Genomic DNA, 14,945 nt, shown 5'->3' on the forward strand with positions numbered 1-14,945 from the left:
AATTTTCTATACCTCTATCAATCCTCCTATGCTCCAGGAGATAAAGTTCTGAACTATTCAACTTATTCAACTCAGGTCCTCAAGTCCCAGCAACAACCTTCTAAGTTTTAGGTACACTCTTTCGATCATAGGTGACCAGAACTACATACACTTAATTAGACATCACAAGTGTCCTTTGCAACTTAAGTATTACGTCTCATCTCCTATACTCAGTACTTTGATTTCTGAAGACCAATGTGCCAAAAGCTCTCTTTATGAGCCTATCCACCAGGAGGATGCTCTAGCTAAATATCCAAGGCCTCATTTCTCGGAAGGGCAGAGTAGAGGGGCTGCGACTGACAAAGGAATAAGGGACCACCAGGTTAAGGAACAGTTATTATCCCTAAAACATCAGCGCGCGCAACCGTTCAGAATGATATTGTATGTGTAACTAGGGGCCATGCACAATCCTGATTTGATGGAGACAGGCGTGAGAAGAACGGAGGAACACCTGAAGAAACTTCTGAAATGCCCGCTTCGCTGCCGCTGCTACTGTGCGATCGAGAATCTCCGGATCCTCGGCTTTGCCTATTGCCTGTTGCCAGGGCCAGGGTCGAAGCGCTCGGCAGAGTTGGTGCTCGGTGCAGCGGTGTCGGGGAGCTGGTCGGAGGCTCGGAGTTTTCGGATGGACTTGGAGTCGATCTGTAGTCAGATGCTTCCAAGATGCTGCATCGGCTGCATGAGATGATGGGACTTTCGAGAGACTTTTACCGTGCCATGGTCTGTTCTTTATCAAATTACGGTATTGCTTTGCACTGTTGTAACTCTATGTTATAATTATGTGGTTTTTGTCAGTTTTTCAGTCGGTTTGTCATGTGTTTCTGTGATATCATTCTGGAGAAACATTGTATCATTTCTTAAAGCATGCATTACTAAATGACAATAAAAGAGGACTGCGTGTCCTCATAATCTAATCTAATCTAATCTTGAACTAGAGGGAATAATTTCACCTAACTTTGGTCAGCCCATCACTGAAATGTTCCCACAACCTATAGACATACTTTCAGATACTCTTTGTCTCACGTTCCTGATATTTATTGCTTATTTATTTATTATTTGTTTGTTTCTTTTTGTATTTGCACAGTTTGTTGTCTTTTGCACATTGGTTGTCTGTCCGCCCTGCTGGGTGCTGTCTTTAATTGATTATATTGTGCTTCGTGTATTTTCTGTGAACGCTTGCAAGAAAATGAATCTCAGGGTTGTATATGGTGATGTGTATGTGTTTTGATAATACTTATTTTGAATTTTGAATTTTGCCTCCTTAGCACACAGTTTTCAAAGTCAGGCTGCAAATTCACAGTCCTAACACATCATTTAGGATCATCTTTAACACGTTGCTTCACCAAGATCCCATGAAAACATCAGCTAAACCACAATAATCTCTTATATCCTCATTTAGCCAGCTTTAAGGATTAAAAGGGAGAGAACAGGAAGATTTTTAACACAAGAGATTCTGCAGATGCTGGAGATCCAGATTAACACACACAAAATGCTGAGGGAACTCAGCAGATCAGGCAGCATCTATAGAGAGGAATAAATAATCAATGTATCAGGTTGAGGCCCTTCATCAGAAGATTTTTACATTTCTCACTTGTTTGAAGCATAATGTATCTAAATTCACATAGCATATCTTCTTTGCCGCTACGGCTCTGTACTTCAGCCAAGCAAGCAGGAATTATGTGTTGAAGTGGCAGATATTATCAGTATTAAGGTAATTAGTCAGCAGATCACCAGCACCTCATCCATAGACATGAACGATGCGAACACAGAAATTACATTTGCTTCCTGATTTTTAAAAAAATTATTGAGAGATACTGCGTGGAATAGTCGCTTCCGGCCCTGCGAGCAACCCACCGGGTTAAGCCAAGCCTAATCACGAGATAATTTAAAATGACCAATTATACTACTAACAAGTATGTCTTTGGACTGTGGGAGGAAACTGAAGGACCCACAGGAGACCCACGCATTCCATGGAGAGGACGGACAGACAATCTCCTTACAGAGGACGCTGGGACTGAACTCCGAACTCCGAGCTATGATAGTGTCGCACTAACTGCTACGCCACTGTGGTGCCAAGGTGAAAGAATGTCGATCTCCACGCAATATACTCACTGATCTCCGACGAACTCAGCTTTGGTTATAATAGCTGCTCAGCATCAAAGGACAAAGAGGCTACTCTATAGTGCAGAAGAAACAGCCAGGACCCTTCATCAGGACTGGAAAGGAGGGGGACAGAAGCCAGAATAAGAAGGTGGGGCGGGGGGGGGGGCGGGGGACAGACTGGCAGGTTATAGATGAAGCCAGGTGAGCGGGAAGTTGGGTGGGTGAGGGATAAAGTAAAAGTTTGTGAGGGGATAGGTGGAAAAGGTAGATGACCCTGACAGACTAACTGGTGAAGTGTTGCCTCACCTGGGAGGACTATTTGGAATATTGAATGGTGGTGAGGAAGGATGTGTAGGGACAAGTGTAGCACTTGTCCTGCTTTCAGGGAAGGAGAAAAGATGAGTGGACAAAGGAGTCACATAGAGAGCATTCCCTAGGGAAAGCAGGGAGTGGAAGGGGAAGGGAAAGTTATGCTCAGCAGTAAATGGTGGAATGTACAGAGAATAATATGCTGGATGCAGAGACTCAGGGGGTTTTGTTTTTTGTAGGGTTCGGCAGCTGGTCTCAGAACGCTACCCATATCAGATCAACTAGCTTGCTAATAACTCTCATATCCTCTGTTCCTGAACAGTGCACGGCACAGCAAGATCTTCCGGGTCCGATCTGATAGAGGGGAAAAGACTGTGGTCGGGTCGGGTTTGGGGACAGATTTTTACTTGTAGAGTTTGATTGAAAAAATGGGGGAGAGAATGTACAGGCAAGGAAATGAACATGGCAGTGGGATTAGTTGGAAGCTTCTTCCAAAAAGACAGCACAGAAGTAATGGCCTAAATAGCCCAATCAGTCACCTTCTGTACTGTACAGATAGGTACCTAGTGTCCCTTTATGTATGCACAATCAGTCTATGTATATAAGCTAACAGAAGCATCATAGTTATAGAAGCAGGCCCTTCAACCCATCTAGTCTATGTTGTACTGTTAATCTGCCTAGTTCCATTAACCTCCACCTAGACCATAGCCCTCTATACCCCACTTTGATGTTTCAAACTTCTCTTAAATGTTTAAATTGAACCTGCATCTACTACTTCCACTGGATGTATTTAATCCTATGTACTTATATTTGTGCAACACACACAAAATGCTGGAGGGACTCAGCAGATCAGGCAGCATCTATGGAAAAGAGTGAACAGTCGACGTTTCGGGCCGAGACCCTTCATCAGGACTGGAGAAGAAAGATGAGAAATCAGAGTAAGAAGATGGGGGGAGGGGAGGAAGAAGTATAAGGTGGTAGGTGAAACTGGGAGGGAGATAGGGGGTGAAGTAAAGAGCTCGATTGGTGACAGAGATGAAGGGCTGGAGAAGGGGTAATCTGATAGGAGAGGACAAAAGATCAGGGCTTAGCAATCCCCGATTCGATGGCATGATACCATAGTGGTTAGCACAATACTTCACAGTGCAGGCAGCCCAGGTTCACTTCCTGCCGCTGCCTGTAAGGAGTTTGTATGTTCTCCCCGTGACCGCGTGGGTTTCCTCTGGGTGTTGGGTTTCCTCCTGTGGTCTGGGGACGTGCCGGTCAGAGGGTTGATTGATCATTGTGAGTCATTGATTAGGCTAGAATTAAATCAGGGGATTGCTGGGTGGCTTGGCTTGAAGGGCCTATTCCATGCTATACCTCATTCAATTAAATTGAAAGGCGAACGAAGTTCAAGAAATCGATGCTCGTGCCATTAGGTTGGAGGCTACCCAGACAGAATATAACGTGTTGCTCCTCCAATCTCTGTGTAGCCTCATCGCAGCAGTAGTGGTTTCTTGATCATCCGGTAAACGTTCCAACGCCCCCTTCCCGCTCCCAACTTTTCTATCACCATTCCCACTTCAATTTCCCTCTTTCACCTTATCTCCTCACCAGGCCATCACCCCCTTCTGTTGCTCCTTCTCCTTCCCTTTCTTCCATGGCTTTCCGTCCTCTTATCAGACTCCCCCTTTTCTAGCCCTTTATCTCTTTCACCAATCTACTTTCCAGCTCTTTACTTCACCCCGCGTCCCTTCCCGGTGTCACCTATCACCTATGACTTTGTACTTCTTCCTCCCTTCCCCCCCCCACCTTCTTACTCTGACTTCTCATCTTTTTCTCCGGTCCTGATGAAGGGTCACGGCCCAGAATGTCGACTGTTTACTCTTTTCCATAGATGCTGCCTGGCCTGCTGAGTTCCTCCACCATTTTGTGTGCGTCGCTTGGATTTCCAGCATCTACAGATTTTCTTTTATTTATATTTATTCTGTTTTTTATTATGTTTTTTAATGCTCTTTTTTTTATTACAACAATGGTTGCATGCTAAAACACCATTAATGAATCTCCTGAAACTTGGATATCACCACTGCTGCATTCTATGTCTCTGCTTCTAGGCTTTGACTGTGTATCCCTGTTACCACATCTGCACAATCCACATCCCAATTTACCTCTTACTAGCCCTCACTAGTCTTTCCCCTGCAATACATCCTGAATCTGTGGAAATGTCTTAAGAAAGTACAGGCTTCACACATGATAAAGGTTTTCCAAGGATCTATCTAGTATTTAAATACTTTATTTGCAACACACAGATATTTAAATACTACAATAGTAGATCATTTTACATCATGGAAACAAATTCATTCGAAATGCTCTCTCTAAATAATAATACAGAATATATTCAGATATTTCTTAACATTAATAAATGTAATATAAATATCAATAATTAGGCACAATATATCTATATATTATACAAAATCAAAGGCAAATAAGCTATTTTCTTTAAAAACAAAAAGTCAAAAATGTATAGGTAAAATTGTACTGCACTTTTTTTCTTCAAGTTTAATCAGGGTAATTTAATTCCCGATCACACCACATTTTCCAAACCAGAAAATTGTTCAATTGTTCTATGTAGAAGAGTGTGTTTCACTGAAAGATAATAAAGTGGCCACTTATATTAGGTACACCTGCTTGTTAATGCCAATATCTAATCAGCCAATCATGTGGCAGTAACTCAATGCATAAAAGCATGCAGACATGGTCACGAGGTTCAATCGTTGTTCAGACTATGTTCAGAATGAGGAAGAAGTGACTTCCACTTTGGAATGATTGTTGGTGCCAGACAGGGTAGATTGAGCAGCTCAGAAACTTCTGTTCTCTTGGAATTTTCACACACAAATCTCTAGTTTACAGAGAATGGTGTGAAAAGTAGAAAAAAACATCCATTGAGCATCGGTTCTGTGAGCAAATAGACCTCGTTAATGAGAGAGGCCAGAGGAGAATGGCCAGACTGGCTCAAGCTGACAGGAAGGCGACAGTAACTCAAATAACCACTCGTTACAACAGTGGTGTGCAGAAAAGCATCTCTGAACGCACACATTGAATCTTGAAGTGGATGGGATACAGCAGCAGAAGACCACAAACATACGCACAGTTGGCACTTTGTTAGGCACAGGAAGAACCAAATAAAGTGGCCACTGAGTGTATCTTTTATTCAAAAGATGACAACTAACAGTTAGCAATTGAAAGTACACCTTCAAAAAAAATGTAATCAACTCTAACTGAAGCTTGCAATTCAAAAATGAATGTGGGCAACAGCGTTGCTGCTCCATCCTGAGAGTGGCTTCACCATAGCAGAAGAGGAGGCCTTGGGCTGACATGTTGGAACGGAAATGGGGATTGGAATTAAAATGGTTGCCCACCTGGAAATTCCACTGATCCAATAACTTAAAAATCAATTACGTTGACCCTTAATACATTTGTCATTCATAATACCATGTCAGATAGAACATGAAAAGGCCCTTCAGCCCACAATATTGTGCTGAACCAAACACATCAGTAATCAAATGGCTAACTAAACTAACCCCTACTACCTACACAATATCTATGTCCTTTCTTCTCCTGCACTTTCATATCCTGGGAGTATCTTGAACACCTCTATAGTATTTGCCTCCAGCACCACCCTGGAAGTGCATTCCAGACACCCAGCACTCTCTGTAAATTTGCCCTGCACATCTCCTTTAATTTTCTCCCTTTCACCAGAAAGGCATACCCTCTGGTACGAAACATTTCTACCCTAGGAAACAATGGCAGAACACCAACTGTCTACTCCATCTCTGCCTCTCATAATCTTATAAGGCTCTTTAAACCTCATATACACCTCTAAAACTCGTGTTTTCCTAGAAGACAATCTATCTAAAATAGGGCTTCCCAACCTGGGGTCACGGACCCCTCAAGGCTTGATGGCATAAAAAAGGTTGGGAACCCCTGATGTAAATATGGTGGGAATGCTATGTTAGTGTCAAAATGTGTGGCCACACTGGCAGGCTGCCCTCAGTGCATACTTGGCTGTGTTGGTTGTTAGTGGAAACAACACATTTCACTGTATGTTTCGATGTACATGTGATAAATAAATCTGAATCTGAAAAATAAAATGTTTCAAAAGTATTATAGCTTGGGCCATTGTGAGAATGAGAAAGATGTGGCCTTTTCTTTGCATTTACTTTCTTGGGCTAAAACCTGCCTTGCAGGAACAATTAGGTGTTAATACAGAAAGACACGCAATAAGAGCAATCTTCTGAAGTACACTGAATATTGCATAAGAGTAAGTAAATACTGTTTCTAAATGGAGATTCATTAATAACTCGGGGGACCTCTATAAAGAGAAGGTATAAGTGCTTTGGATAATTAAGGAAAATGTACAGTGAATTCCAGTTAATTGGGCCACTGGATAATCAGGGCAGCATTTATTTGAGACAACTCTTAAAGAAGAAAATCTAAATAGAGAAAATAGCTGAGTTTCCCTTCATTTATTTGGGACACTATGCTGCTTAATTGGGGCAAGACCCCGTTGTCAAGCAGTTTCTAACTAGCATCAGATGCATCTACTTGTGTGGCCGTTAAGACACTACACTGTGCTTTGAGCGAACAGTTTTTAAAATAGCATCAGTTGTGTGTGCTTGCATTGAAAAAGCAGAGATTTTTGTCACTGATGATGGCAAGAAATAAACAGTAAGACAATTCAGAATTGTTTTGCTCATTGTGGTTTCAAGCATTTAGGCTTGGAGATGCCAGAAACAGTCAGGAATGAAAGCAAAATGATTTCACTACTTCAGTGAATTAGGAACTACAAAGAATTTGAAGGTATTGTCTTGAATGTTATAATGAAAGTGAAAATTTGGAGGATGCAGTCATTAATAATATTGTATGAATTATCTACGTACGCTTGGTGTCTGCACTCATTTTGTTCATTTAAAATCAATCAAAAGAACACCAGTGTACACTGGATGAATTCCTTCATTGATAACTATTAGGAACAAATACAGTTGTATTTGTACTATATAATAACATTGGTAGTGTTCATTTCATACTTGCTGTTCTTTTCTTGCTTGGTTTCATGGCCATCGGGAAAAGGAGAAGTTTAGAGTTGTATACTTCGATAATAAGTGAACCTTTGTTATAAATATATAACTTGTTACTCAGTTAAATGGTAGTTTATCTTTTTAAACTTTCTAAACTATTTCCATGAAAGATCATTTAATTGGGGCATTTGCTTAATTGGGTCAAAATGTACTGGCCCTCATGTATCCCAATTAACTGGAATCCACTGTATTTAAAGTTGGGAAATAAGACTTGGGAAGAGAATTAAAATTGTGAATTAACACCAAGTCATTCTAGCCTACAGAACAATTGACCATTTTGACAGAAACACAGAGCGTGCAAATGCAAGAAGCAAACTATCTTTGTTGATAAAAATGAGTCCTGACGAAGGGTCTCGGCCTGTAATGTCGACTGCACCTCTTCCTACAGATGCTGCCTGGCCTGCTGCGTTCACCAGCAACTTTGATGTGTGTTGCTATCTTTGTTGATGCTGAGGTCACTTTGGAGTACATGGAAATGCAACAATAACTCAAATAACCCCATGTTACAACAGTGGTGCGCAAAAGAGCATCGCTGAATGTACAACACGTCAAAGCTTTAAGTGGCCACCGAGTATGGATTAACATTGGGTTTCTTACAAAATTGCCAAATCTTAGAGAATAAGGAATTATAATACTGAAAGAAGTGGACTGCTTTTTTCTTGAAAAATATTTTAAGATATTTTTTCTAATGCAATATGTAAACAATTGCACAGAAAATGTGATGTGAAGTTGGAGATGTGAATTACCCGAAGTCCTACGTGTGCAGCAATAATTTAAGAGGTAGGTTACACACACAGGCAATGAAGGCAGTAGGCTCTGTAAACATGATTTCATTTCTTTATAATAATCCATTTGATAATGGTTTTCAACTCTTGTGACTAGCAGAAACACTCAAAGCTTGAGTCAAGATTAATCAGTCTTACTCAAACATGAAGTTCGTTACACCAAAATGCTAACTGTTTCTTTCTCCATGGATACCGACCAGCTTGTTGCAAATGTCCAGAATTTCCTGTTTTTATTCAAACTTTTTGCTTTGAGCATTATTCATGCCAAAGAAATCAGAAACGGTAAAGAAACCAGATATGCTTTAGCACCAAGATAGTGTACATCCATTGAAATGGTCTTAATTTTATAATTACCAAGGCCTGCTTTAAAAATAGTTCATAAAAATGCCACCCAAGCCTGTTAATTTCCAGCTTACACATTCGGATCTTTAGCCTGTTTCTGTTTATTGATCTAGAGATACATCGCAGATGTATCACCTCCAGCCCAATGATTTGTGCCGCCCAGCAACCCTCAAGTTCACCTGAGCCTCTAATCACGGGGCAATTTACAATGACCAATTAACCTGCTAACTGGTACGTCTTTGGAATGCGGGAGGAAACTGGAGCACCTGGAGGAAACTCATGCGCACATGGGAAGAACGCACAAACTTTCTTATGGAGTACACTGGAATTGTTTATTTAATTAATTTATTGATGGATGTGCAGTGTGGAATAGGCCTTGCTGGACCTCCGAACCACACTGCCCAGAAATCTTCCAATTTAAACCTCACCTAACCACACAACAATTTACAATGACCAATTAACCTACCAACCCATACATCTTTGGACTGTGGGAAGAAACTAGAGCACCCAGAGCAAACTTACACAGTGAATGGGAGAACATACAAACTCCTTACAGGCAGTGACGGGAATTGAACCTGGGTTTGCTGTACAGTAAAACGTCGTGCGAACCACTCACTAGTGTGCTGCCCTAATTGAACTCCAAACTCCAACGCTGAGCTAAAATAATGCTGCACTAACCCCTGGTGCCCTGAAATATTTTTGCAACATAACTTTGGCAACATGATTCTCCTCAAAATATGTGCGTAATTATATAATGGTTTATTATATTAGTGCAAAATCCAAGATCTATTACTATCCAATGAACGCCTGATGTGCCGCTACCCATTTTAGCTCCTTTATGACCCTGTTATCTTCACTGTAAACAAGAATTTTTTTTATTTGATTTCTTTACAAGTGCAAAACAAGTGACCTAAGGAAAGTTAAAATAATTGTAACAATATCACTGAATCATTTCACAGTGTTTAATATACATGGAATGCCAGGCACTGCTAGTACGTAGCTTCGTCCATATTATCGTCGCTAGCTGCATAGTCATCTCCATCTTCAAAGTATGATGCAATATAATCATTTTCCTAAAAAGCAAAGGCAGTGATTTCAGATTGAGTCTTCCCAAGATTACAAAGAATGTGTACTAATCCCATGCTGTGGACACCGGAGAGAAATACATCATCTTACAATCAGGCCCATTACTTAACTGTTAACAAATTACATCCAAATAATTGGTTTAAATGAATGCTGGAAATAATGTACCTCTTCAAATTCCTCCTCATTGTACTCTTCATCCTCAGCATTCTCATCTTCTTCTTTCTCCTTCTCTTCAGTTTCTTCATCAGATTTATTTTCAGTGTCTTTCTTCTCTAGATCCTACAAGATCATAAAATATTGAAGAATTAGGCCATTTGGGTCTGCTCTACCATTCCATCATGGCTGATTTACTATCCCTCTCAACCCCACTCACCTGACTTCTCGTTATAACCTTTGACGCCCTGACTAATCAAGAATCTATCAATCTCTGCTTTAAAAATACCCAATGACTTGGCCACCACAGCTGTCTGTGGCAATGAATTCCACAAATTTACCACTCTCTGGCCAAAGAAATTCCTCTTTATCTCTGCTGTAAATGGACATCCCTCTATTCTGAGGTGGAGTCCTCTAGTCCTAAATTTCCCCATTATGGGAAACATTTTCTCCACATCTACTCTATCTAGGCTTTCCAATATTCAAAAGGTTTCAAGAAGATCCCCCCCGCCATTCTTCTAAATTCCAGTGAGTACAGGCCCAGAGCCATTAAACACTCCTCATACATTAACCCTTTCATTCCCAGAATAATTCTTGTGAATCTCCTCTGGACTCTCTCCTGAGCCAGCACGTCCTTTCTTAGATAAGGGGCCCGAAACTGCTCACAATACTCCACAATGCGGTCTGACCAATGCCTTATGAAGTCTCAGCTTTACATCCTTGCTTCTGTACTCTAGTCCTCTTGAAATGAATGCTAACATTCCATTTGCTTTTGTTATTATTGATTCAACCTGCAAGTTAACCTTCTCAATCGAAGAGAACTGTACCAATGTTATTATGTAAGGAATTGTAAATTTAAAGACAGCTAGAAGTTTTTAAGTCCAATGAAGTGTCTAGGCACAGCTCAAACAGCATCCATAAACTCACAGTGGAAAGGGTGAGCAGCTTCAAGTTCCTGGGTGTCAATATCTCTGAGGATCTGTCTGGGCCCAACATATTGATGCAATTACAAAGAAGGCAAGACAATAGCTATATAGTTCACTAGAAGTTACAGGAAACTTGGTATGTTATCAAAGACTTCAGCAAATTACTATGGTTGTACCATGGAGAGCATTCTGATGGGTTGCCAATGCACAGAATTGAAAGAGGGTTGTAAATGTAACCAGCTCCATCATGGCACTAAACTCTCCACCATCGAGGACCGCTCCAAAAGACAAAGCCTGGAGAAGTGGCATTCATCATGAAGGGTCCTCTCCTTCTCACTGCTAGCATCAATGAGGTGGTACAGGAGCCTGAAGATGCACTCAACTTTTTAGCAACATCTTCTTCTCCTCTGCCATCAGATTTCTGAACAGTCCGTGAACCTATAAACACTACTGCACTATTTTTCAGCAGGCCAGGCAGCACCTATAGAAAGAGGTACAGTCGATGTTTCAGGCCGAGACCCTTCATCAGGACTAACTGAAAGAAGAGATAGTAAGAGATTATCGAAGGGTCTTGGCCCAAAACGTCAACTGTACCTCTTCCTAGAGATGCTGCCTGGCCTGCTGCGTTCACCAGCAACTTTGATGTGTGTTGCTTGAATTTCCAGCATCTGCAGATCTCCTCGTGTCTGCATTATTTTGCTCTCTTTCTGCATTTTTAATATATTAATGTAATTTATTGTAATTCAAAGTTCAAAGTAAATTTATTATCAAAGTCATATGTCACCACATACAACCCTGAGATTCATTTTCTTGCGGGCACTGTAAATAAAAGAAACTCGATAGACCGCACCTAAAAGAACAACCCATGTGTGAAAGATAACAAAGTGTGCAAAAAGCAATAAATATTGAGAACATGATATGAAGAGCCATTGAAAGTGCATCTATACTGTATGGTTAAATGTATTTGACTGGTTTATGTATTGCACAGTACAGCAGCCGCAGAACAAATTTCATGACAGATCTCAATAATAATAAATCTGATTCGGGTTCTGAAAAGTAATGTCAGAACATTGAAGACTTTATACATAGAATATAGAACAGTACTGTACAGGAACAAGCTGTTCAGCCAACAATTTTGTACTGAACCAGCTAAAAAATAAACTTTAAAACCCCCCAAAAACTAATCGCTCTGATCTACACAATGTCCATATCCAGGCACCCACACCTCAAGAGTAAAAAAACTTAATCAAATCATCACATCCCCTCTCACCTCGGTATTAGACATTTTTACCCTGGGAAAAAGATACTCCCTGTCTACTCCATCTATAACTCTCATAATCCTATAAACCTCTAATCAGATTTCTCCTCACCCTCTGACGGTACAAAGAAAACAACCGAAGTTTGTTTAGCCTGTCACAATAGCGCATGCTCTCTAAACCAGGAAGATCCTGGTAAATCACCACCACCCTCACCCCCCAACCCCCAGGGCCCTTTTTGAGTAGACATGCGGATTTCAGGCTACAGACAATAGTGAAGGCAGCCAAGGTTCAGGGAACAAAGAGTATTCATTTACTCAGTAAAGGCGGCCCTGGTTTCTATTGAGCTCAAGTGCTAAATTACGTACTTCACACAGATCAGTCTGAAGCATCAATAGAGTCTTTAAACTGTTACTTATCACCTCAACTATTGTTCATTACAAACATCCTGACTGCTGAACAGAATCCAGTGCTGATTTTCTCAACGAATACAACGGATCATTCATGGAGAAGAGACCATGGCAAGTGTGACCAGTGTTTAATGACTCGGTGCAGGCAGGGACTGCGGGAAAATACCATGAAAGGAATGTGGAGGCTTTTCTTGTACTCGTGACTAGGAGCTGTCTGCTGATAAAAAGGGATGAACAAATTGCGGAAGGGACGTGGGAAAAGCAAACAGTTCATGCCACAGTCTGCTGTAGAACAAATGACGGAAAAAAGTGGTCTCAATTTTCCAAAGCAAGAAAGAGTCAGGGTTTTAAACTAAAAAACCTGAACCTTAATTTCAATCAGAATCAATACATACGTCTTGAAATTTGTTGTTCTCTGGCAGCAGTACATAAAATATACTATGAATTACAATAAGAAAGGTTTTAAAAATATTAAATATGTTGTGCACCCCCCACCACAAAAGTAGTGAGATAGTGTTTATGGGTTCATAGACCGTCCAGAAATCTGTTGGCAGAGGGGGAAGAAGCTGTTGCCAAAATATTGAGTGTGGGTCTTCAGGCTCCTTGATGGTGGCAATGAGAAGAGGGCTTGTCCTAGAATGATGATGGGGCTCCTTAACGAAGGATGCTGTCTTTTTGAGGCATGGCCTTTTGAAGATGTCCTCAATGCTCAGGAGGCTAGTGCTCATGATGGAGCTGATTGAACCTGCAAAGTTCTGATCCTGTGCAGTGTGCCCCCACCCCCAACATACATATCAGATGGTGATGCAATCAGCTACAGTACTCTCCTTGGCTCAGTACACCCAAGGACAACTAGATTATTTCTGAAACAACAGTACAATGACATTTATAAACTGCTAGAAAAAAATGTAACCAGTTTAATAAATGGAGCTTTATCAAATTTATGGACCACTAAATAGTCCTACTTTTAAAATTACTAAATTGTGATTGTTCAAACATTGCAATTACTTAATTGGAGTAGATTTGAATTTGTAAGGCATTTAAAAGAATACTGTGGTCTCAGTTTGAATAGTTATAAAGAAATGTAATGTGGTGTGGACTGAGAGTTCCAGAGATTAGAATGATTGTGCAACAGGTTTTTTCCCCAGGAAACAGAACACCGATCCCAGCTTCTCCCAGCTTTCTCCCAGGAAACAGAACACTGATCCCAGCTTCTCCCAGGGCCCAGCAGTCTGCACTGTAAGGCTCTAAAGGAAGTGATGCAGACATTTTGGATGCATCATTGATTATTTCCTGACATTTCCCTAATTCTAGAGCAGACGCTACAGATTGGAAGGGAACAAATGTAAACAGCTTCCTAAAAAAATGAGGAGAGTAAATGGGGAATTAGGGACTAATTAGTTTGATATCCTTCGTTTGTTCGAGGTCTGGCTACAGACGGGATAACACTCATATAAAAATCCTGGAGGAACTCAGCAGGTCAGGTAGTACCTATGGAACTGAATAACCAGTCAACATTTCGGGCTGAGACCCTTCATCAGGACTGGAAAGGAAAGGGGTAGAAGGCAGAACAAGAAGATTGGGGAAGAGGAAGGAAGACAAGGTAGAAGATGATAGGTGTAGCCAGGTGGGTGGGGGAGAAGTGGCAAGAAGCCGGCCGGTAATAAGCGGAAAAGGTACAGGACTGGAGACGGAATCTGATATAGGGGGGCGGACCATGGGAGAGGGAAGGAGGGGCACCAGGGGGAGGTCTAGGCAGGCTAAAAATGGAACTACAGGGCCCTTGGAAGATCATTATGATTGAATAAAGTCAACATGATTTTATGGAAAGAGGAAAATGCTTGAAATTTTAAAAATAGTTTATTAATGGATACAATTCAAAATAATGTGCAAAATAAGGGTTCTTGTCAACAGACAGAAATAGAAATATGGAATAAATGGGTTATTTTTAGATGGGCAGATTATTTTAGTGGAGCATTACAAAGATTGGTTTTGGGCTTTGAATACTTGATTATTTCTAGATATTGTTAAAAGGTGAAGGTCACAAATTACCATATTGGCATTTATATCCTCATTGGGCAGATATACATGCCAGCACCCGGAGTACTAGTCAAGTAACAAGTCACTTTGATCCAGTGACACTGGCCAACAAGAATGAAACTGCATATTACCAAACTCCGGTTCAGGCCAGGCCTTACCATCAGTCTACCTTATCCACTGCATTTTAACTAACTTGGTTTTCCTAACAGCTTGCTAGATCAAAGGCTTCCATAAATAACATAGCCTCTTCCCTCAGTCCACTCTGATGGGAGTGGGACAAAGTCCGTAAGCAGGGTGGGTGAGATCCTCGATGACATTGCTGGCCTTTCTCTGGTATCATTCTGTATAAATATATCCTCGGTGGTGATGTGCTGAG

The 14,945-nt window shown here is 41.0% G+C and overlaps 2 protein-coding genes across 2 annotated transcripts in view; one reads left to right on the forward strand and one right to left on the reverse strand.

Moving 5' to 3' along the window:
* LOC140211489 (ATP-dependent clpX-like chaperone, mitochondrial) overlaps positions 1-14,945 on the forward strand; it is a 127,676-nt gene that overhangs the window by 8,192 nt on the left and 104,539 nt on the right. The window lies entirely within an intron of this gene.
* polr3g (polymerase (RNA) III (DNA directed) polypeptide G) overlaps positions 9,615-14,945 on the reverse strand; it is a 33,220-nt gene continuing 27,889 nt past the window's right edge. Inside the window, exons 6-7 of the mRNA XM_072281236.1 lie at positions 9,950-10,063; positions 9,615-9,771 (exon numbers count right to left, since the gene is read on the reverse strand). Coding sequence (XP_072137337.1) covers positions 9,688-9,771; positions 9,950-10,063 — 198 coding nt within the window. The 3' untranslated portion in view covers positions 9,615-9,687. The remainder of the gene's footprint in view (positions 9,772-9,949; positions 10,064-14,945) is intronic.

The sequence above is a fragment of the Mobula birostris genome, chromosome 17, assembly GCF_030028105.1.
Source record: "Mobula birostris isolate sMobBir1 chromosome 17, sMobBir1.hap1, whole genome shotgun sequence".
Taxonomy (NCBI): Eukaryota; Metazoa; Chordata; class Chondrichthyes; order Myliobatiformes; family Myliobatidae; genus Mobula; species Mobula birostris.